The sequence below is a fragment of the Catharus ustulatus genome, chromosome 5 (assembly GCF_009819885.2).
Source record: "Catharus ustulatus isolate bCatUst1 chromosome 5, bCatUst1.pri.v2, whole genome shotgun sequence".
Classification (NCBI taxonomy): Eukaryota; Metazoa; Chordata; class Aves; order Passeriformes; family Turdidae; genus Catharus; species Catharus ustulatus.
In genome coordinates, this window is record NC_046225.1 from 789,834 (window position 1) to 812,916 (window position 23,083).

At 45.0% G+C, this 23,083-nt stretch overlaps 1 protein-coding gene across 4 annotated transcripts in view; it reads left to right on the top strand.

The window, feature by feature from the left end:
- ANKRD17 (ankyrin repeat domain 17) overlaps positions 1–23,083 on the top strand; it is a 51,163-nt gene that overhangs the window by 15,138 nt on the left and 12,942 nt on the right. The window contains exons 2-19 of one of the 4 annotated variants that reach the window (XM_033059461.1): positions 1,733–1,886; positions 2,452–2,608; positions 3,574–3,721; positions 3,985–4,132; positions 5,136–5,369; positions 5,825–5,919; positions 9,168–9,405; positions 9,550–9,741; positions 10,096–10,205; positions 10,871–10,958; positions 11,494–11,621; positions 11,977–12,120; positions 12,645–12,747; positions 14,259–15,014; positions 20,193–20,341; positions 21,445–21,556; positions 21,702–21,847; positions 22,842–22,984. In XM_033059461.1, the coding sequence (XP_032915352.1) occupies positions 1,733–1,886; positions 2,452–2,608; positions 3,574–3,721; positions 3,985–4,132; positions 5,136–5,369; positions 5,825–5,919; positions 9,168–9,405; positions 9,550–9,741; positions 10,096–10,205; positions 10,871–10,958; positions 11,494–11,621; positions 11,977–12,120; positions 12,645–12,747; positions 14,259–15,014; positions 20,193–20,341; positions 21,445–21,556; positions 21,702–21,847; positions 22,842–22,984 (3,245 nt within the window). The remainder of the gene's footprint in view (positions 1–1,732; positions 1,887–2,451; positions 2,609–3,573; positions 3,722–3,984; positions 4,133–5,135; positions 5,370–5,824; positions 5,920–9,167; positions 9,406–9,549; positions 9,742–10,095; positions 10,206–10,870; positions 10,959–11,493; positions 11,622–11,976; positions 12,121–12,644; positions 12,748–14,258; positions 15,015–20,192; positions 20,342–21,444; positions 21,557–21,701; positions 21,848–22,841; positions 22,985–23,083) is intronic. The other 3 variants (XM_033059462.1, XM_033059463.1, XM_033059464.1) reach the window with 3 other exon arrangements.

Genomic DNA, 23,083 nt, shown 5'->3' on the forward strand with positions numbered 1-23,083 from the left:
CCTATTTTGACTTTTTTCTTAGCAAATATTTCATAGTGTTAGGAAGAACCACCACCAGCTGTTCATTATTTCACTTGGAGGAGGTCTTTTTCAGTGAGTCTGAGCAGTTGGGATTTTGCAGGAGTGGGGTGAGCCAAGAATCCTTCCGATGGCTCCGGAGTTTGCCTTTCCAGGGGTGAATCTGTCGCTTGGCTCCTGAGCAGCGCTTCCTCTGTCTTGCCGCAGCAGGCTGTCCTCTGCTAGAAGACAAATGGCAAGTCCTCAGATGAACCAAAACAGGCCTAAAATAGTGTTGTAGATGCAGAGAGCGGTGATGGGCAAGGCAGGGTTCCTTAGGACTGGGGAGGGAGGTAGGAGCTGCCTTCACCAGTTAGCCAGACTGGAGAGAGCAGCCTGTGTGACTATCACTTGGAAAAAGCACTGCTGAGGAGCCACAGGAGTGCTGCTGGAGTGAGCCACTCTGATCTGAGGCTGCATCACCTCCTCCCTTTCAGCTCCATGTGCCCAGGTTGGGAGGAGGAGGCCAGAGGCTGCAAAAGAGCAGAGGGAGGCTTTAGAGGTGCCCTTGAGATGTGTGTTTGTGCACTGCCAAGAGCTGAGCAGAGGCTCTGTTTCTCGATGGTGGTGTTGAAGGGATAAAATGAAGAAAACTGGGAAGTAGTTCTGAGCCTGCCTGCCTTAGCAAACCAGGCCTTTGGGCTGAAGTTGAGCTTGTCCTAGAGGTGTTGAGTGGGAGACAGACGGCAGAAGGCAAAAAGCTCTGTGAGCTCTCCTCTTGTGACAAGAGAATGGATGGGAGGCTGCAGGGACCTTCAGGAGTCCTTAGATGAACTGCTTGCTCTTGTGGTTTATTTACCCACATAGATGGATTCTTGGGGAATTTATCTGCAGGAATCTGAGCTTGTGATGCTCATGGGACTGCTCATGAAACTTCGGAGGCACGCACAAAGGAAACTTAAGAATAAAACAATTTTCTGTCTCAACAAGGTGTATTCCATGTGGGAGCAGGCACAGACAGTGGCTGCTTTTATGCAGAGGTGACTGCAGCTTTTACTTGTTGTAGGGGTGGCTGGCACATGTGATTTCCCTGTTGGCAGACTGGCATTTAACTTGATTCTGATTTTGGATTGGGATTGGGGTTTTGAAACTGGGAATTTTGGAAGCTGTTGAGCTTGTCTTTATAATTTGATAATTGTTCACAGGCTGTGGAGTGAGTTCATGGAACTCTCAGAAGTGTCTTCTCTCAAGTACTTGTTGTGGTTGTTGTCTATCAGGCAGGAAAACACAAATGAGTATTAGGGCTTTCTTCTCTAAAACACTCATCTTGTTCTTCATTTCCACATATTTCACAGGGAAAACAAATGGACAGGAAAGTAGGGTCTACAGAAGGACTTGGACTGTTCAACATCTAAAAAGCTTTGTAAAAAGGCCAGATACACAGTTGCATACTCTACAGATCAAGTTTAAGAAAACGTTTTCTTGAGAAAGATGCAGTGACATTAAGTCGTTTTGTAGTGATGTTGATATTATGTGGAGGGCGTTGCTTGTCCTTTTCTTTGTTTTTTTTGGATGTTGGATTAGGAGACATCAGACCCAACGTGAGGTACCTGAAGCCAACAAAGAACTTAAAAATAAAAAATGCTGAAACAATAACTGCAGCTGTAGGTTTTTTGTGTTTTAAGTCTATTTTGGTCAGTTATATAATTCTTAAACCAGATCTGTTACTTTTCAGGTGGAGTCATTTATCTTGGATCAGGATGATCTCGAAAACCCTATGTTGGAAACAGCTTCTAAATTGCTGCTGTCAAGTACTGCTGATGGTGCTGACCTGAGAACAGTAGATCCCGAAACCCAGGCAAGATTAGAAGCTTTACTTGAAGCTGCGGGTAAGTCCTCGTGTCCCGTACAGGTTTAACCCCAAAGCCCTTACAGGAGTCCATGCTGGAATCGCTTGCATAAGGCTAATCCATAGGAGCACGGCACACCTGCACAGTGTGCGGCGGCCTGGGTTTGGCAAGGGTGTCACAGAAGAGAAAATGCTTATTTGAAAGTATCCCGAGGTTTGGAAAACCAGAATTTCATGTCAAGATTGTTCAAATCAGGTTTCCCCAGTGTTGGCGTTCTAAAAGCCTGAGCCAAAATTGACACCTGACTTTGGCTTGTGCCAATATGTCAAACCCTAAATTGCTAAATAGGTTTTATTTTGTAGTAGTTGCTGTGTGAAAAACTTATATTAAGTGATTTCAGAAGACTGATTGCTGCTGTGGATTGGAGGGTTTCAGTCACGTGCAGCTCTAATGAGCGTTGTGAACAGTGAAAGCCATCGTTTTGGGAGCTGTGGTGGGTTGTGCTGGGGATGTCTCTGCCGACAGATCTCACAGGCTCAATTTGCCCTCGTGTGTTGTCTCCTTTGCTGGCACGCGTCCCCGCCGGCCGCGCACGGAACGGCAGGAATCGGGAAGCTGTCGACAGCGGACGGGAAAGCCTTCGCGGATCCCGAGGTGCTGCGCAGGCTGACGTCCTCGGTGAGCTGCGCCTTGGATGAAGCTGCCGCGGCGCTGACCCGCATGAGGGCGGAGAGCACGGCCAATGCAGGGCAGACGGACAAGTAAGCCAGCTCTGGTCCTGGGCTTTTCCAGCCCTTTGCCGCTTCCAGAAGCAGTTTTTCTTGTTCTGTCACTTGTGCTTATGGGATGATGAAACTCTTACTCAAGTGCAATTGGTGCCAAGTTATCACCTTTGCTTCTCCTGCTTAAATATTTGTGGACTGGCAGGCCTTGCAGTAGAGAGTGAAGTAATTAATTCTGCTTAGAATTAGGGAATGACACTCCAAGGAGTTTATTGTGACCAGCTATAGAAACGTTTCTAAGCTCTTGGATAGTATGGGCCTTAGAACTGTTCCAAACAGTTGCAAATCCCAAAATGGGTCATTCAGTGATAGCATGAAACAAGATTTGAGCTAAAAAAAAATATTTTAGGGAACTTCAGAGTGCCTTTTTAATTGAGGAAGGGAAGCAACCTTGAGGGACTGGAGCTCTGCAGTGGTCAGTGTCACATAGGGCCCTGGGTAGAGCCTCAGCCGGAGTTCCTGCTTTTGTACTGAGCTTCATGGCTTTATATGTGTGGTTTTGTCTCACTGAGGTATTCAGGAGGGAAAGAAGGAGGAGGTTTCCTTCCAGATCCTGGTATATTCAGCACAGGAGAGAAGGGAAGTGGTTAAGTTTCTTACAGAAGAAGACTGATGTGGGTGATTTGTTTTAGTTTAGTTACAGTGCTGAACAAATAAAGTTTTCTCAGATTTGGCAGGTGATTTCCTTGTCCTCTGGTCCTGGGATATCCTGCATATATTTCTCCTGTAAACTTCTGTTAAAAATTAATAGCAGGAGTGGATATGGACACGACTTCATTTTCAGCCGGGTTAGCTGAGAAACATGAAATGTTAAACTGGCACTTCTTTAATTAGCAGTTGGCACGTTTTTCACTCGTGTTTCCTTTTTTGCTGACTGTGTCCTGATGGCACACTGGAGTTGGGGCACAGTCCACTTCCACTTGCAAAGCTTTGTCCCTTGTTAGCCGCAGCTTGGCCGAGGCTTGTTCCGAAGGAGACGTGAATGCTGTGCGCAAGTTGCTCATTGAAGGCCGGAGTGTGAACGAGCACACAGAAGAAGGGGAGAGCCTCCTTTGTTTGGCCTGCTCAGCAGGATACTATGAGCTTGCACAGGTTGGTTTCCTGGCTGTCTGTACCATGCATGTGTTGTACAGAAAGAAATATTAAATCAATATATATTACCATTTTGTGCCCCTGGAAGGGGGTGTTAATGTAGTGAGAAATGGCAAACGAGTCTCACACGTACCCTGAGTGTTGCTAATGCATTCCTGGTGCCTGTTTTCTGCCAGGGTTGCTCACACACACTGCAGTGAAGGTGGGGGTTGTAGTGCAGAGGCACGGTTTGTCACTGTGGTGTTGGTCACTTCTCTCGGCAGGTTCTCCTGGCAATGCATGCCAATGTGGAGGACCGGGGAATCAAAGGAGACATCACACCTCTCATGGCTGCTGCCAACGGCGGGCACGTCAAAATCGTCAAGCTGCTGCTAGCTCATGGTGCTGATGTGAACGCACAGTCATCCACAGGTAACGAGGGTGGTGGGAACCACTGCAGAGCTGGGGTTTGTGGTGTGCAGGGAACTTGGCCTGGAAGTTTGGGAGCAGTGGCTCTCAGCCCAGCGAGGCAGAATGCTGCCTTGTGGTTTTGCCACTTCAATTCTCTTTACAAAGAGGAACTCTGAACTATTGTTGGATGCAGATAAAATGTTATGGAGACATACAAAGGTGGATAAGGTCAGTTAGTAACTGGAAGGTGTTTGAGTACATAGGATTTGTTGTCACATTTTAAGTGCAGTTTGGTAAGTTTGTATGTACATGGAAAAGTTGCTTGGTGGCAGGTCAGGAAACCCAAGGGTAAAAAACAGGAAATGTGAGAAGATAGCACCCCCTTTCCCTCTTTCCATGGTAATTTGCTAACCATTTGTGTTGAAGTGACTGGATTGGGAAATCTGGGTTTTTGTAGCCTGGAAGTGGAGAGCTGGTGTGTAGTCAGCAGTAACTGATGAGCGGAGAGCTGACCCTGAGTGAGGGGGAGAGGGGAATAGCAGAAGACACTGTACTTATTTTTTAGTATTATTTTCAGTGAAGTCGTTTTCTCAGTGGCAATATGGCCTTGACCTTAAACTTTTTCCAAGGTCTCTTTCACAAAGGCAGATCCTTTGACTGTTGTGTGCAGATCCATGTTTTTGTATTTTTTTCACCAAAGTTGTTTTCCTCTCTTCATGAAGACTATGAACATTTTGGAACCAGCCCCTTGCAGGTGTTTAAGATTTGATTTAGAAGCAGCAGTTCATTCTGCTCCTGGTTTTGTGCTTTCATTCTTACAGCATCGTGTGCCCCTGCTGATTAACAGCAGAACAGGTGGGGCTTTGTGGCAGGAGCTGGGCTGGAAATGGGAAGAGAGGCGCATCAGTTCAGGCACAAGGAGCTCCTCAGTCTGTCAGCACCGAGCTGCTCGCTGCCATTACTGATTCCCCCATCCCTGCAGTTCATCTGTTCCCAACCCTTGTTTTGGTGTCCCTGGCTTTAGGGAACACAGCGCTGACGTACGCCTGTGCCGGGGGCTATGTGGATGTGGTGAAGGTGCTGCTGGAGTCGGGCGCGAGCATCGAGGACCACAACGAGAACGGGCACACGCCGCTGATGGAGGCCGGCAGCGCCGGCCACGTGGAGGTGGCCAGGGTGCTGCTGGAGAACGGGGCGGGCATCAACACGCATTCCAATGAGTTCAAGGAGAGCGCGCTCACGCTGGCTTGCTACAAAGGTACAGAGACAGGCGTGCCCAGTATTACAGCTGTCTTGTATGCCAGGTACCTCTGCTCAAATACAGAAAATATTTCATTTTAAGGGCCTTGGCACTTGCAAATCATGGAAAGTTTAGGACCTTGCCTTTTAGGTGTCCGTGCTGAGGACACCACCTTTATTTCCTCCCTCAGAGCTTTAGGCAGCACCACCCCAGAAAGATTTTAATTAAGAGGCAAAATATGTTCCTACAGCCCAGCACCCATCTAGAAGTTGGTCTTAGTGTTTCATTTATATTTTTTACCAACTACACTGATAAGCTGCTGTGCATGTGGATGGCAGAGATACAAACACACCTTTCCAGAGTGGATTTTTTATGTTGTAACATGGACATCCATGTTCTTTATTAGGTATTTTAGATCCTTTCTATGGATGTTGAAACACAGTTTCTCTTTGGTAACTATTTTCTCCACACAGGCCATCTGGAAATGGTGAGGTTTCTGCTGGAAGCTGGTGCAGACCAGGAGCACAAGACAGATGAGATGCACACTGCTCTCATGGAGGCGTGCATGGTAAGAGGCATAAGGCTTGAGCAGTGAGGTCTGTGGGCTCTCTTTTCTTCCCAAAGATGGAGAAAGTGGTTCCTTTTATTCTCCTTCTGGTACACAATCTTACTGTGATGTTTGGGTTCTCTTGTCTACTTGATGGGAAGTTAGTGGTGGGAAAACACGTTATACAGGAGTTTAGAAATTAAATAACTTCAAGTGGGAAGATTCTCAGTAGCTGTTGAAATGCTTCTAACGTTCCTAATGTGCTGAACACGGGCAGTGAATGTGGTCATAACCTGGCTTTTGGAGGCATTTAACACACCTCAGTAATGTTCAAGCAGCTTGTGAGCACGTGGTTACGTGTGTAGCATGTTTCAGTGTAGTTAATATAACCACATACTCCTTGAAAAAACAGGATCAGAAGCTGTTTGGGAAGCAGCTAGGAAATGCAAGTGGAAATTGTTCTTACTAGTGAGAGTTGCTCCTTTGTCTATCTGAGGTGGTTGTGTTCACCTGAATATTGGGCTTTATTGTTAAACTGAGAATTAATTTCTTAAATTTCCTTTTTATCCTTTTCTCTGAGTGGATTCCTCATGTGTTGGGATTTTCATGGCATTAGCCTTGTGTAATGTCACACTGTGAACCTGTGGCTGTAGAGGAGGGCAGTAAATCCCTGTTTAGTCTGCCCTTCCCTGAAACAACTGTAATGGTTCTAAAATCACCCAGTTATGTCAATTCAAGGAAGTTAATGGTTGGAGGTAGGGGAATGATTAACAGAAACCATTATGCTTTTGGAAAGTTGTGGCAAAGAAAGTCACGTAGATAAACAGAACTCGAGCTGTCCTTTATCTCACCCTGAAATCTTACTAGAGCAACCACATTAATATCCTTGGCAATGGCCTTGCAGCCAGTTCCTGGGAGCTGGTGGTAAAATCACCTTGTTGGATGTTGCAGTTGCCTTCTCATCAGGATGTTCATGTGGTGGGGCTGTGGATCAAGCCTTCCTTTCCTTCCCATTCTCTTCTTCACTTCTAGCTCCTCTAATAGCCTAACAAAATTCCATCGGACCCACAGAGATGTTAAGACCTAACTTTTATTAAGAGTTACTGAGCAATAGGAAAGAATTCTTCTCCCTTGTTTCTGCAGGAAGCTGTTCCTAGGGAGGCAGTTCCACGCTGGTGCTCAGAGCTGGCAGATAGCTGAGAGTCTCATACCTTCAGCTCTGCTGACGAGAGAAGGAGCAGCTTTCTCTAGCAGTGTTTAAAAACCTTGCTGTGTGAAATGAAGCAGAGCAAGGACTTCCATCTCAGCATGTTCCTTGAGCAGAAGCAGTTACTGCTCTTCAGTGGCTCAAGAAAACCTCCTCCTCTGGAACAGCACTGAGCTTGAACGTGTGCTAGCAGAACTGTTTCTCTGTGGCATAGCCAGCGCAGGTTTAACCTCGTCCTACAAGGCATTCAGGAGAGGTTTTTTTAGACAGCAGTTAATGTTGACTTAATGCAGATGAGGTGTTGGACAATGGCACTTGCTTGTGGGAGGAAAAAGCAGGTTGGCCTGGTTGGTGTTGGCTCTCGCTGAAGGACTGATGCCCACAGAGCTTCATCTTTAAAATGCAACTGGTGCTCTTGTGAAGGTTGCTCAGATGACTTTTTCTGATCTGTTACCAGTGGGAAGGCTTTTCCTGGCTGTTGTAGGACAGCTCAACAGCCCCGCCCCATTACAAGGTTTATTAAAACATGGATGCAATTCCCTTGTGTGGTGAAGCACCAGCAGTTCTCCTCCAGGCTGCCTGGCCCACATAGGAAGCTTTGAAGCAAGCCTTGGTGTGCTGCATGGTGCCATCCTCATCGTGGATCAGGGGTGAGCACTTGGCTGTCTTGCCAAAGCCTGATGGATGAGCCACCGTCTCTGCATTTCCCTGAGGAAAGATTCTTTATGGAGTCTTGGAGTTTTTCCCTAAAATAGTACTGTCATTTCATGTAAAAGGTGAATATGTCCTAGTTAATGTCCTAGATATTTTTCCGAGAGGAAGCCGTGCTTTGCTCCCTGGATATCAGAGTAAGGTATGAAGCACTTGAGAGAATGAAGCGGAAAAACGTCAGATGCAGTTTGGTATTTTGTCTGGAAAAAGCTTTTTGGAGTTGTGGTTTGGCGAGGACGGCTGTGGCTGCGATTTGCTGCCTCTTAGAAATTAATCTGAGATCAAGGTGTGCTTACCTCATTCAGTGACAACCTTGGGAAAGCCTTGTGTTCCTGCTGAGTGGCTGTTTGTCCTCCAGTGTTTTGTTTGTCAGATTATGGTTCCTCCAAGTTGGAATGGTGGCCATCTCCTCATGGGGAAACCAGCTTGGAGAGTTTTTGTTGTTGTTGGAGCACAGCGACCGAGCCAGTCTCTGCTGCTGTCTGAACAAAGCAGAATGGAATGACAGCTGGATGTGTCACTGTCAGGCCTCCAGTGTAAACATGGAGCTCAAAAGCCACTTCAAATAGTTCCTGAATTTATGGCATACTGAAAATGACGGAGATCCTATGCTCAAGTATTTTTAAAGGAAGAAAGCAAACTTAGGAGCTACCTCTGGGTAGAACGGGTTTGACAGCACGGTCATGGTATCTGGAAAACCCTGCCAGAATGCTGCCAAGGGAAAGCTGTTGCTTGGGTGGGTGGCTCCTGGGATGTGTAAGGAACCCCTGAAATGCTTTTCTCTTGGAAGGAGAGCATAGGTCTTGACTCTGCTGTTAAATTGAGCAGTGAAATAGTTTTGCAGGAGCCATGAGGCAAGCCTGGCTTGCCAGTGTGCACAACTGCTTTTTAGAAAGGGGAGAAGCAAAAGGATCTCACTGTTGTTCTTGTGGAGGAGACAAGCTTCTAAAATAGTGGTGAGCGAACTGTCCACTTTCTGGGCTTTATTTTGGAGTTCTCCCCCACCCCAGTTAAGTTGATCCCAAGCACCTGAACTTGAGTCTGATACAAAGTTGTCCTGCTTGTTGCTTATACCCCTGACACAGAGGTCTCATACGAGGTTCACAGGACGCAGTAAAATTGCTCAGCATTTCTACAGCTGCCTGTTGACTACAGGAGATCTTATGCTTTATCCGAATACTTAGGGAAGATACTCAGACTGTTCAACAAATTCAACTGAATTTTTGGACTCATTTTACTCACTCGTTGCTTTTTGTGTCTTTTGTGGGAATTTGGTCTGTGACAGAGCTGTGGAGAAAAGCAGTTTTTCCATTTGGTGAATCTCGTGGTGTTTGTCTTTTTGCATTTGCAGGATGGCCATGTGGAAGTGGCCAGGTTACTTCTGGACAGCGGAGCTCAGGTGAACATGCCCGCGGATTCCTTCGAGTCCCCGCTGACTCTGGCAGCCTGTGGCGGGCACGTGGAGCTGGCAGCTCTGTTGATTGAACGTGGGGCTAACTTGGAAGAGGTCAATGATGAGGGATACACACCGCTGATGGAGGCAGCTCGAGAGGGCCACGAGGAGATGGTGGCACTGCTGCTTGGGCAAGGTAACTGCTGCGGGCTGGAACTCAGCAGGGGGAAAAAGCTCTGTTACTGTGATTGTTGTTTTCTTTGGTAATGAGATACCCTGTGCATATGGAAGGGGTTTGCTGATCCTGCCTTCTGTAACTGGTGTTTTGTGTTGTTTGAAGGAGCAAACATCAACGCTCAGACAGAGGAGACGCAAGAAACCGCATTGACTCTGGCGTGCTGCGGAGGGTTTTTGGAGGTGGCCGATTTTCTCATTAAAGCAGGAGCTGACATAGAACTCGGCTGTTCCACGCCTTTGATGGAGGCTGCTCAGGAGGGGCATTTGGAGCTGGTTAAATATTTATTGGCTGCAGGTTTGGACTCATTTCGTTAACACTTTTGTAAAGGCTTAATCTGAGAGAAATGTACTTTTTTCTATATTAATTACTTTTTCTTTAGCAGCTTCTTGAAGTTGACTGTGAAGGTCTTTGGAGCCCAAAGTAATTTACTGGTTGGACTCTTAATTTAGCTTTTGAAGATGGAGTTGATGTAAACTTCTTTGGAACTAACTTACTCCTCTAGAGCATGATCAGTGTATCAGTTTAATAGATGCTGGATTGGAAGGGGGAGGTTTCACTTGCTGTTTGATCCTGTAAAGATGGTGAAGGCTTGTGTATTTTTGTAATGCCCATCACAGAGCTTACAAGGTTTTGTCCTTTCTGTTTCAGGGGCTAATGTGCATGCAACAACAGCAACAGGTGACACGGCCCTGACGTACGCCTGTGAGAATGGCCACACCGATGTAGCAGATGTCTTACTCCAGGCAGGTGCAGATCTGGTAAGTCATTCACCTTCTTAAAAAATCTGAGTAGGACATAAAATTACCAACATCTGTTACTCCTGTTTGTTTATGTGTTTGCTGCTGAAAACTTACACGTTCTTCAGTGTATTTTGTGCTGTTAAATTACAGCCTGAAGTGCTGAGGTCAGTTACAGTCCTCTGGTGACTGATGGCTAAAGCATTTCCAAGCCATTCAAGGTTGCCTGGACAGGAAAAAAGGGGTTTCATTCTTTTGGCATGGTGTTCAGCTTAGAATTGTTGAGCTGATTCTGGGTTAGTCTTTTTAACTGCAAGTCTGTTCTATTCCTTATGCATCGGATAGTTGACAGTCTGGTGTGCTATAATAGAATTAAGATAATGGAGTTAAACTGATTTTTACTTTTCAGTAGGCTTGTACGCCAGTGTGTCATCAGAAAGTGATGTTAAGCATGTCAGAAGATAACCTGTTTAATTAAAATCCCCCTCATCTGTCCAGGACTCACACCTAAACTGTACAGAGACAGGTAGTGGATGGTTCATCTGCCTTCAAGATACCCTCAGTTCTAATATTAGCTAAATATTTATGTCTAAGTTGGTGAAACACTGAAGAAGGATGTTCCAAGGCTGACTTGCCTCCTTTCACATGCTACCTTGGATTTTGAAGCCTTTCTTTATCTGCTCTAGGAGCATGAATCAGAAGGTGGAAGAACCCCTCTCATGAAAGCTGCCAGGGCAGGTCATGTTTGCACTGTTCAGTTCTTGATTAGCAAAGGTAAGAGTGTGGAATGGTTTGGGTTTCCTTGACATTGTAAATACTTGAAGTTAAGAACATGTCAGAACTAGTGTAACTTCCTTGGATTTGTTTTAAATATCCTAACTCAAGCAGACAATTCTCCAACTAGGCATGTAATTATTGCCTGTGGTTTCTGCTGAGATTAGTGGAACTGCATCTAGTTGTAAAACAGTGCATTTCAGTCTTTAATTCCTAGTTAAAGCAGCAGTAGTAGGAATCAGTGGGGTCTCCATGCCCCCTGGTGCAGCTTCGGAGCACTGTCTTTGGGAGTTGAACTACAAGTGCCTGCTGCTTTCCAGATATTGACTGTAGCTTGCTTGATGTTTCATTACAAACCTGGAACTTCCATTTTCTCTCTCTTGGGCTGATTCTTCTGAATTCTTCTTGTCCCTACCTTGCATGGAGTAGTTCATCTGGCAGGGTGGAATTTTCACTGTGTAGATTCTGTTAGATTTGATAGAGGTGAACCTGTTCAAGTGTGTTTTAGCTGATTTTTGCCCTTCTGTTTTTGCAGGAGCAAATGTGAACAGGACCACAGCGAACAACGACCACACAGTGTTGTCGCTGGCCTGTGCCGGAGGTCACTTGGCAGTGGTGGAGCTACTGCTCGCTCATGGTGCTGATCCCACACACAGACTCAAGGTTTGTCCCTCAGCTGCCTCATTTTCCTCTAAAACTAAGGGTACACAACTGAATTTTCTCCTCACAATGCACCCATGTGATGATTTAAATGGACGTTTGCACAAGCAGATGTTCTGCTCGTGTGCAGCTGTCTTGATCATCATACATAAAAAGGCTGCCCTCCAGTTGTAAAGTGCCAATTGTGGGAAAGTGTTTTAAAGTACTATTTTTTAGGGTTTTTTTAATACTTCACCAAGTCTTTAAGTATTTGCTAAAGCAGAAAGCAGTCATGTAGGTACTGTGTTGTATCTCCCAAAATGCTGCAGTGTTGTTTCAGTGATGCCCTTGTCTGACTCCCTGATCTTCCCCTCCTCAGGACGGATCGACGATGCTAATCGAGGCAGCCAAAGGCGGTCACACCAGCGTGGTTTGTTACCTTCTGGATTACCCAAACAACTTGCTTTCTGCTCCTCCACCCGATGCCACTCAGCTGACCCCACCATCCCATGATCTGAACAGGGTAAGATCTCAGGGCTCAGGATCTGTGGGGCTTTTTTGCACTTTGTTGAGAGTTTAAGGGTGAGAGAAGAGTCAGTCATGTCATATCATAAACTGTAGGTGAGCACACTGAAAATTACTTAGAGCTGTAATGAAAATGGGAAGGACTTTTGAACATTATGATGTAGTGTGCTCATCATTCTTACTGTTCTCTCAGTATTACTGGAAGAACAGCAGGGGTGGAAAAAGCCAGCACATGCAAAGGTCTGCTTAAATGAGACTCTTCACTATTGAATTTATAGCCCATTGTGGCTTGGATTTGCTGTACTACAGTGCAGCACTGTACTATGCAGAGTGTAATTCAGCAAGTAATTTTTTAGGTTAAAAATGCAAAGTATGTGGAGATCACATGATCTCCAGGTGTTTATTACTGCACTCAGCATATTAAAGACAGTCTACTTGTCTAACAGATTTTGTTTACCTTCTATTGAATTGTGACTAGCACAGAGTATGAGAAAAGTAATCTGTTAGTATCCGACGTTTTAGGCTCCTCGAGTACCAGTGCAGGCGCTGCCCATGGTCGTCCCACCCCAGGAGCCTGACAAACCCCCTGCTAATGTCGCCACAACCCTTCCCATCAGAAATAAAGGTCAGTCGTAGTTCTGGAGCTTCTTTTCTAAATATCCTTCCTAGGCAGAAGATAGAGGCTTGCACCTGTAGCAGAGTAGTTCCTATGAAGAGTGTTTATGGATTCAGTCAAGGAAACTGCAATTTGGGCTTTTTTATTTCTAATTCTTTTAAGGATTTGCTTATCCACCAAGTGTCAGTCATCTAACCCTGTAATTGTAAAATGTCAAGAAATCTGCCTAAGTAACTAAAAATGTTAAAATCTCCAGTCTGACACACTGAACTAATGCAGAATGTTACCCAGAAGTCTGTAGAAATTGGATCATGGAAGTTGCAAAACCCATGTTAATCTCCATATCATAGTTGATTTGATAACTTGTGTTTCCTTAGGGTAGTAGTCTGGGAGTGGGTTTGACTAATTGGACTGAAGGCGGAATTTCTTGTGCAGTAAAATCTTTAGTCTGATGTGGCTCAGGTCCTCCTAGGACTAAATTTGCATCTATTTTGCTCTCGCCATTTTGACGCTTAATGCTTTCTGTACTTAAGAATTCTCTTCAAAAAGCCGTTTTTATCAAGCATCAGCAGTAGCAAATACAGGCGTGCATGTCCTAAAATTAATCCTGTGTGTACACTTGTATTGTTCTGGAGATACAGCGAGGATGGCTGGAAGAAACTGGGCACCTCCACTGCCTCAGATCCTGAGTTTTGATTTGCCTTTCGCCCTTCAAAATTAACCGATTGTTGCTTCTCCACCTGGTATGGCAGAGCATGTCAGCTGTGTTACTGGGGACTTCTGCATAAAAGACCAGTTGGATTAGTCCTTCGCTTGTTCTTGCAGGAAGGCTGAAATACTTGCCTTGCCTGGACAGAGAGCTGAGTTTTGACACAGGCAAAATCGTGTCTGCTGTGGATAAAACGTAGTGGCTAAAGACACCCTGTTAGATCCTGCTAAATCTAAATGACTGTCCTGGGTTCTGGCACTCTTTGTCACCTGAGCAGAGCTGGATACCTGGAGCGAAAGGATGCCTAGTTCTAGAAAGCGTAGCGCTTGTTAAAACGTACCAAGTTGGGAGCCTAGTCCCAGTGCTAGAGATGTTTCTGTATCCCTTGGGCTGCGCTTTCACAGGGCTGTAAGCATATGTTTATGTCCCAACACCATACCAGGCACAAAACACCAAGTAAAGAGACAGCACATCCTTGCTTTTTGTTCCCAGTTTTCTTGTAGCAGCACTCGGTAACAGCAGCGGCTCGAGACAATGGCTTCCTTTGGCAAAAGCTGGAGTAGACCTGTCCCCGTAGCGCAGGGGTTTGTTTGTGGGATGCATGTGCACTAGCGTGTCCTGTTAAATTGCAGTCTGACTGCTGGGTACAAATTGGCAGGTGCTCTCGGAGGGCCTTGGGACACGCTGACCTCCCGTGGGTGCCGTGCCCCGGTGCGCGGCCGGCCACGCAGCGGCCCAGCAGTAGCTCTGTAATGAGGATGCCATTCGTATGCACTTCCATTGCTTCTGAGGGGGTTTCTTTTTCACACAGCTGCTTCTAAACAAAAGTCCAGCAGTCATTTGCCAACAAACAACCAGGATGTACAGGGTTACATCACCAATCAGTCTCCAGAGAGCATTGTAGAAGAGGCTCAGGGCAAGTTGACAGAGCTGGAGCAGAGGATAAAAGAAGCCATAGAGAAGAACGCTCAGCTGCAGTCCCTGGAATTGGCACACGCTGACCAGCTCACCAAAGAGAAGATTGAGGAGCTGAACAAAACGAGAGAGGAACAAATTCAGAAGAAACAAAAGATTTTGGAGGAACTGCAGAAAGTGGAGCGAGAGTTACAGCTGAAAACTCAGCAGCAGCTAAAAAAGCAATATCTAGAGGTAAAAGCGCAAAGAATTCAGCTCCAGCAGCAGCAGCAGCAACAGTCTTGCCAGCATCTGGGACTACTGACTCCCGTTGGGGTAGGAGAACAACTCTCAGAGGGAGACTATGCACGATTGCAGCAAGTGGACCCCATCTTGCTTAAAGATGACCCTCAGCAAGCTGCTGCGCAGACGGGTTTTGCACCAGTTCAGCCTCTGGCCATGCCACAAGCTTTGCCTCTGGCAGCAGGTTCCTTACCTCCAGGGTCCATCGCAAATCTTACAGAACTGCAAGGTGTTATAGTTGGACAGCCAGTGCTGGGCCAAGCACAACTAGCAGGGCTGGGGCAAGGAATACTGGCAGAAACACAGCAAGGGTTAATGGTAGCCAGCCCTGCTCAGACGCTCAATGACACGCTGGATGACATCATGGCAGGTGGGTTTACGTTGTTATGAGCAGGTATAATATTTGCTTGACCAGTTGAGGGTATGTCCACTTCTTTTTGTGTGTGTATGTGTGTTTGTGTATTCCCACGAGCTCTACAGCAAGCACCACTCGCCTTCTGATCCCTGTCTTGAGGAGTTGGGAAAAGTGGCTGGTTTAACTTTTCAATTCGCAGGGTGAGCTAACCAGTGCCTGTTGGTCAGGTTGGTATGGTGGAGTGGCATTTTGAACTCGTCATAGTTTGGGGAGGGATGTGGTAATTCTGTTTTGGCCTAATTGTAGCTCAGGATTAGAAATGTGATGGTACTGGGTAGTACTCAAATAACTGAGAGCTGACTTGCAGTAGGCAGAGCAACTGCAGTACCACAACTAGCCTTGAAAGTGTGAGGGACCTGTGGGTTTATCTTGACAATAAGAGCTGCTCCAGTTGGCCTTCTGCAGTCTACTTATTGGAAGCTTTTACTTCTGCTTGGACAGAAAAAGGTGATAATCCTATGACTTTTTGAAACATCTACTCATAAAATTGGCTGCCAGCAGAAAACATGTTTAGCCTTACCACATTCTTGTCATCGCTTCAGAGAATCCTTTACCCAGTGACATGAACGCTCTACGGCCTTAGGCAGTAAAATAGAAGAGTGAAGCAGGTTTTAGGTGTGAGTTGTCACTGTTGTTGCAGTTTACACCTCACTCAGTTGTGCTTCATCCCCTTTCCATGCTAAAGCAGTCATTGAAATCCTCCTTAGGTGAGCACAGATGAACTGGTAGGACATAGTCTTAACAAAATGTCCCTCGATGAAAAAGTACCAAGCTGCTCTCGGTTAAGGTGAGGCACTGTCATTTTTACAAATGCTGCCCATGTGAACAAATGTGCTTTGCAGAGCTGTTAGGATGAGGGGGGTGTGCCAGAGGGAAGGCAGGTCTCCAAGAAGGTGGTAGCCCAGAGCTGGTCCTGTACAGAGTCAGTGGAAGGCAGAGTAAACGATTAAAACTACCAGGTGGTGATTTTTTAAAGTACTTGGAACACACTTTTGAAATTGGACACCTGAGGAGTGAGTGACCTTGTGTCCAGGCAAAACTTCATTAAAGATGACAGAAACTTCTTCGCTGGAAATCTTGTGTAAGAATTGAAGCACAGACATAAGGATTGGAAGTGGATAAAAGCACAGATGCATGCATGAAAAAGTAGATAAAATTACATATGTCATGCACTAACAGTAAAGATTTCTCTCCTGCAACTGCTGGGGTACAGGACAACATAAATGTAAATGCTGGGATGATTGCAACTCTTGGTAACTTAAAAAGAATGTGTGCAATGCACTTGAGTTGTGTTTAAATGTAAGTTAAACCTGGAGTTAGTACATTTGGGACATGTGTTTAACTGCATGTCACATCTTGAGAAGTTGTGATCTCAGGTCACCTGCCACATACCCAAATTCCTGTGCGTGCCTTTTTGGGCAGTCAGGTATTTCCAGTGGGAATTTAAGGGAATATTTTGGTAGTGCTCAGCCCCACTTGTTAGTATCTGCATGCATGCATGCAGTTGGGAAGGAAGCCTGAATTCATTTTCTGTCCAGTGCCTGATTATGGGGTGTTTTTTTAAGCAAGAGCAGACACAGGCCTGGGGATAGAACTTCAGTGCCAGCCTGTAGTGAGTCCACAAATCACAGTTTAATGTGGAGCTGAAATGGGCTCAGTGTAACGCACATTTAAGTAGCAGCTGAATATTTGATCAGTAACTCTGTGTGCTGCTTTAAGAGAAGCTTCTAGAGTATTCTTAAGAATTTAAATTCTTGATTCTGAGATGCCTTGACTTCAGTTCCATTGCAGAGCTGTGTTTACAGCACCAGTTACAGAAACAAAGCTTCACCTCGACTGTGCAAACTTGATCTAATGTGCAGCTCTGTGCTTAATTAGTTGAAAACAATGAATAAGTAGTAAATAATACTTAATTTTTTACCTTTGGGCTCATTTATGATCCTGCTGGAATTGAGGACAAGCAAAAGGCTTGCTCTTGAGCTTCTGATGTTGGGCAAGTTTTTTGCTTGCTGTAAGGCTCATAAAAAGTATTTTTTATGGTTAGTTATGTAAGTCTTGTATGAAAACATTTATCTCTTAAGTGGTGTGGTAAAGAGCCAAAGAGAAAAACCACCTTGTTTTTATTAGCAAGCTTTTTATGAAACTGCCAAGGATTGTCCAGTCACAGAGCTTCACAAAGAACTTCCAGAATCTTGAAACACTTGATAAAATGGATTCCTGGAAGGTGTCTTGTGGATTGAGTCAGTTGGAAATGCAGCTGTCTAAATTAATATGTGAGAAAGAGTCTGCCTTGGCCGTAAGCCTTTCACAGAGACTCAGTGCTAAAAAAGACACCAGTAGAGTGCCAGCATCCCAGGAAAATCAGGTTGTGCCCCACTTGGGACCTGAGCAGGAGCTGTTTCACGTGGGGCTGCCCTGCCTTAGGCTGCTTTGCACACTCCCAGAAATCACCACCAGGAATGCAGATGTGGAATGGTTGTCAGGCTGCATCCATGGAGCCCTTCTTGCACAGCAGCAGCCCTGTGTTTGTGTTGGAATTCAGAGCATAACTTGGACTGTTGCAGTCCAAGGCATGTTCTGCATCTCAAGTGCTCTATAGTGATTTTAATCCTGTGTGGCAGGAACATGGTTTGCAATAAGTGAGAATACTACAGAGGATTTGGGGGAGAGAAGGAACTGAAGTGGAACTAGCCTGTAGAGTTAGCTTGAAACCAGTTGGGAAAAGCTGGGATGTCTTAGATATTTCTTGTCAAGTATTTTTTTTATTCTGTCCCTCATTTTGGCTTACTGCTGTGTAGTGTGGAACAGTTTTTGTCTGCCTGCTGTTGACATTGCAGGGACAAGCAGTCAGTGCATGAGGCCAGTGCTGTGCCCACAGCAAGGCAGCACTTGTGGGACCTGTGCTGCCCACACGAAGAGAGGTGGGGCTACAAGGGTGAGAACCAAGGGCATGGCGTGCTGGTGAGGCCAGTGGGCATGGGGGAGGAGATAGCTGCTCTGAGGGTGTCCCCTCTTCATTCCAGCTCAGGGAGTTGGGGTATGGCCAGAAGAAAACCAAGGTAAAGAGCAGTGCTGTTCCAGATATCAGTAAGCACAAAACCAATTGTCTGATAGCCCAGCAAATGTCTGAGATGGAAACTGGAGTAGTCAAATGGTGCCTGGGGATCTCCTGCAGCCAAGAAGCTTGGTTAAGGTGTAGGTGGTCCTGTACCAAGTCATGTGTGTACTAAAATACTGCAGTTAGTGACCTGACTTTGAAGACTTGGTTATGCCAGGCATGAAAGAATGATGTTTCCATGGTGAAGTACAGACTTGAGTTCACTTTGCCACTAGTCCATTAGAGTAGGGCAAGGAGCAGAGTGCAGGAATAAACATTTCACTGTCAGTGTGTTTAGCATGTAGAATCAAGCTAGTTGGTTACTCTTCTCAGTGCTCAAGACTGCTGTGAAAACCTTTTGGGTTATTGAAAACTCTGAATATTTTAGTTTGGGTGCCATAAAAATTTCATAAAAATTCACCCTTGTTGTGTTCATTAGAAATTTGAACTCCACACAGGTGATGTTGAAATAAATATAATCAAAGTAATTACCCATTAAAATGAATATTGCATCCTAGTGAATTGTGCTGTAGATGTATGAGCTAAATTTGTGAATTATTGCTGAAGCACACGTCTTTGTTTCTTGGGTTTGTTTTGTGTTTGGGGAGTGGTGGTTGGGGGTTTTTTGGTTTGGTTTTTCCTCCTCTCAATACAAAAAGTAGACTTCACCTGAACTAAGACCTTCTTAACTAACTTGATTTTTTTATTTTAGCCAGAGAATTTACTAATGTCTCCTGTAATAGAGAAGATGCCTCCCAGTCCCCTTTTTGAGACTTGTGAAGGAATTCTTAAACTGTTTGAAACACATGTGATTTTTGACCTTATGTCATAATATTTTGGCCTATTTTCAGTATGTTAATTTTAATCCATACCTGGTGTGATTTGTGAGATAAGCTTAAGTTTTCAAAAGGTGCTCAAAGATACAGATCAAGGGAGCTTGAATTCTGACTTAAATATAAGGTTAATGATACTTTCTGTGTTAGAAGCTAAGAGTTCTTTGCTTCTCCTGGTGCCATTTATTAGCTTCTTTGCTGGGGTTTTGTGTAGGAAATCCAGAAGTTAAATTAGTTATGAGTGTAAAACACATCTGCCTTGCAGAGGTGGGAGCACACAGCTGGGCCTGTGAGGATGCAGGTTTTGTGGCATTGGTTGGCAAACTGTTCCATTTTGCAGTCTCAAGTGCTTTTGTCAGCTGGACAGAAGTGTGTGGTGCTTCACTTTCTCCTTCCCTGTTAGACCTGAGAAACAGCTGGAGAAACACTGGAGAAGGGACAGGAGGGAGAAAAACATGGAGTTCTCTTGGGGACAAGTAGGAAAATGGGTGTTTTCCCCAAAGGTGCTTTAGGCTCAAGTTTGCTCTGTTCTTTCCAACATCCCATGCATAGAATGGATTTCAGGGAGCAGTCGGTGCTGTCTGTGTCATGTCCATACACTGTTATCACTGTGAGTGGTGTTACCTTTGCTTACCTAACACCTCGACCAAACTCTCTGCAACTGCTGTTACAAAGCTTCCCTTCTCTGGTCTCAGCAACTTCTGCCATGTGAGCGTCCTGCCCTGTTGCTTTTTGTTACGTTTATGGGGGGTGGGGGTGAAGGCTGGCCAGGCTTCTACATGAAAACATTGAAACTGTTGGAAGAAAAATTGCATAGACACCTGTTGGTTGGACTTGTTCTGCAGCCCTGCTTCCAAAGGTATGGAACTCCAGGTCCAAATAATGGCTGATTTGTTGTAGGAAAGATCTTTGGGTAAAAAAAAAAGAAAAAAAAAAATCGTCTTGTGGTGGGCTTTTACAAAACACGTCAATCTAATGTTTAACTCTTCCTTTTGAATACACTAAACCCCTTTTATAGTTCAAATTCTAAGAGTTAAAGGTTCAAAGGTTGGGCTCAGTGTGTGGAATACATGTATTTGTGGAAAACAGCAGTTTTTAAGGAGTTCCATCTGTCAGTGGGAGTTCATCCCACTGTCCCTTTATTGTCACATCACACTTGGGAAGTGTTTTGCTTTGACTAAGTGTGGTTCTTCTGTCCAACAGCAGTGAGTGGAAGAGCATCTGCAATGTCAAACACTCCTACCCACAGCATTGCAACCTCAGTGTCCCAACCTCAGACGCCGACTCCAAGTCCCATCATTTCTCCTTCAGCCATGCTGCCCATCTACCCTGCTATAGACATCGATGCCCAGGTGAGCCTGCCGCTCTCACAGGTGCTCAGAGCTATTTTTTCCTGCATCCTGAATAATTCAGTGGTGGCAAACAGCTTTGTTGTATAATGGATTGGGGTCTGGGGACTGGATTTGCTGCTTTTAGAAAGCCAGAGCAGCACCCCCGAGAGTCACAACCCACTTTCCTCTGTGCTCTCGCTGAACGAAAAGAAGGTCTCTGAATGACTAAACACCTGTATTTCTTACTCCTTTGTTGTCAGTGTGATTATGAGAAACAGCAGAGTTGTCTACTGACAGAAATTAAACGTTTTCTGGCCTGATGTCCTAAGACAAGCCTAAGCCTTAAAGCATTGCACAGAGTTTTCAGCAGTGCTTCCAAGTTGTTGGCCAAAGATCACGGATGTATGGAAATCTTGAAACTAATAATTGCTGTGATTTTTTTAGCAACAGGAGATAATTCAAACTCTCATTTCCCCTAAAGGAAAGGCTTTTCTCTGTTGAAAGTAATTGTTAAAAGGGCAGCTTTATGTTGACTTGAAGCTAGCTGGCCATCGGCAAAAGGCACACACATAGATAAGTGGGATATAGCTGTGCACAGCTCTGGGCTGTACATAACATAACTAAGGTTTGGGCAGCATGGACTAGAGGCAAGGTATGAGATCACTGTGGAGAAAAGGAGAGAAACCTCTGGAAAACCAGCCCTTGCTACTTAGCTGCTTGTGGCACTTGGCTTGGATTCTACTGTGAGGAAGCCTTTGGCTGAACCGGCGTGCTGAGAATTAAAGACAGAATTCTTACCTTTGTTACACCCTCTAAGGGTCACAGCCAAGCAGTGCTAAAGAAGTTAATCTGGTTAGCAGAGCACAGATGAGAGCTCAGTTCTTGAACAATCTTAGTTCTTGTCAGGATTTCTTCTTAAATCTCCCAGCAGAGCTGCCTTGAGAAGTAGAATCCTGCCATGAACTTGCACACAGGAGGTAGCAGTCAAGGGGGCCATCCATAAACATGTCCTTAATTGAAACTTTTTATTTTGGCATGGGTACAGTTATGTTTTGGTTAACATGCACTATAACAGTACTTGGAAAAGCAAGTATTTATCTGGTGTGTGTATCTGTTTGGTTTAGACTGAGAGTAACCATGACACAGCCTTGACACTGGCCTGTGCTGGTGGCCATGAAGAACTGGTACAAACCCTGCTGGAGAGAGGAGCTAACATTGAACACAGGGACAAGAAGGGTGGGTATCTCACCATGGCAGTATGAACCCTGTCTGCTTTGCCAGTGTGTCCCACTAAGTAAATCCCCAGTAATCCTAGACTTGATGTGAAACCTTCAGGCTGGCTTTTCTGGTGGTTTAACTCATGTCATGTTTTCTGTTTCAGGGTTTACTCCGCTTATTTTGGCTGCTACAGCTGGCCATGTGGGTGTTGTGGAAATCTTACTGGATAATGGAGCTGATATTGAAGCCCAGTCTGAGAGAACCAAGGACACTCCCTTGTCTTTGGCTTGTTCAGGAGGGAGGCAAGAGGTGAAGTAACCCCTAAATCTTCAGAAGCTGCATGTGAATGACAGATTGTCATTGATTGTCAGTACAATGCAAGAATCTTCCAGGAAAGATACAGTCTGAAAGGATGTGTGTTTAAAGATGCAGAGAGCTTCACGTTTTCTAATTTAGACAGTACAAAGTGTCTCATATAGATTGTTTTTTCCCTTTTGATAACTGGACCAGTGCTGTGCAGGTGTCCTTGTGAATGCAGTTATTAGTGCCCCGTTATGGGACTTGCACCAGCATAATTAGATGTAGAAAAGAAAGTGAATGCCATGAGAGTTATTATTGAGAATCAGGAGTTAGACACAAATAGGTTCCATATATGAACCTTATCAGAGTTTTTGAGGGAAAAAAGGGAAAAAACTGGGCTTTGGGCAGCAGAGATGATGCAGAACACCCTCCTGCCCAAATTTTTGAGTTTGCCAGTGCATTTGTTCTGTGATTTCATGGGAAAACATTCTGATTGAGAATTGTGCAGATCTAATCTAAACTTTTTTAATGCTTAAAACTTGAAAGTGAAGCAAATTGAACATTGCACTGGAAGTGACACCACGGGTTTTCACCTCAGTGTACACTGTGATTTTAAGTTGCTAGACAGCTCATTTTCTTGTCAAATCCTCTGCAAGAGATGACAAAAAGCAGAATTTTGTTCACCATATTGGAGCTGAATCTCTGGGTCTGACAGGCTGAAATCATCATGAAGAGATCTGCTTTTTCTTTCTCACTGTTGAATTTGGTATGCTCGTGAGCAGTCATGATGGATTTTTTTAAAGGAAGTTTTACATTGTCTTTGGGGACACAGGTGTGGCCTCATCCAGTCATGAAGGCAAGGGGTATTAGCAAAGCAACTGATTAAAGCAGCTTTCTTACCACTGACAGCTTCCAACACAGTTTCTAGATCTAAAAAGCTTTTGTCTTGGATAGTTCTGCGAGTTGGGGAGAAAACCAGATGTTCTTTGTTGAAACACTGCAGGTGGTGGAGTTGCTGCTAGCTCGAGGGGCAAACAAGGAGCACAGGAATGTGTCTGATTACACACCTTTGAGCCTCGCCGCCTCGGGTGGCTACGTGAACATTATCAAGATTCTGCTGAATGCTGGGGCAGAAATCAATTCCAGGCAAGTTCCCTTTACAGCCCTTATCTCATGTGCTTGGTTGTGAGTTAGGTGAGGAAAGGGTGTGTGCTTTTTCCCTGCAGAGTTTTCTCTGTGTGTGTG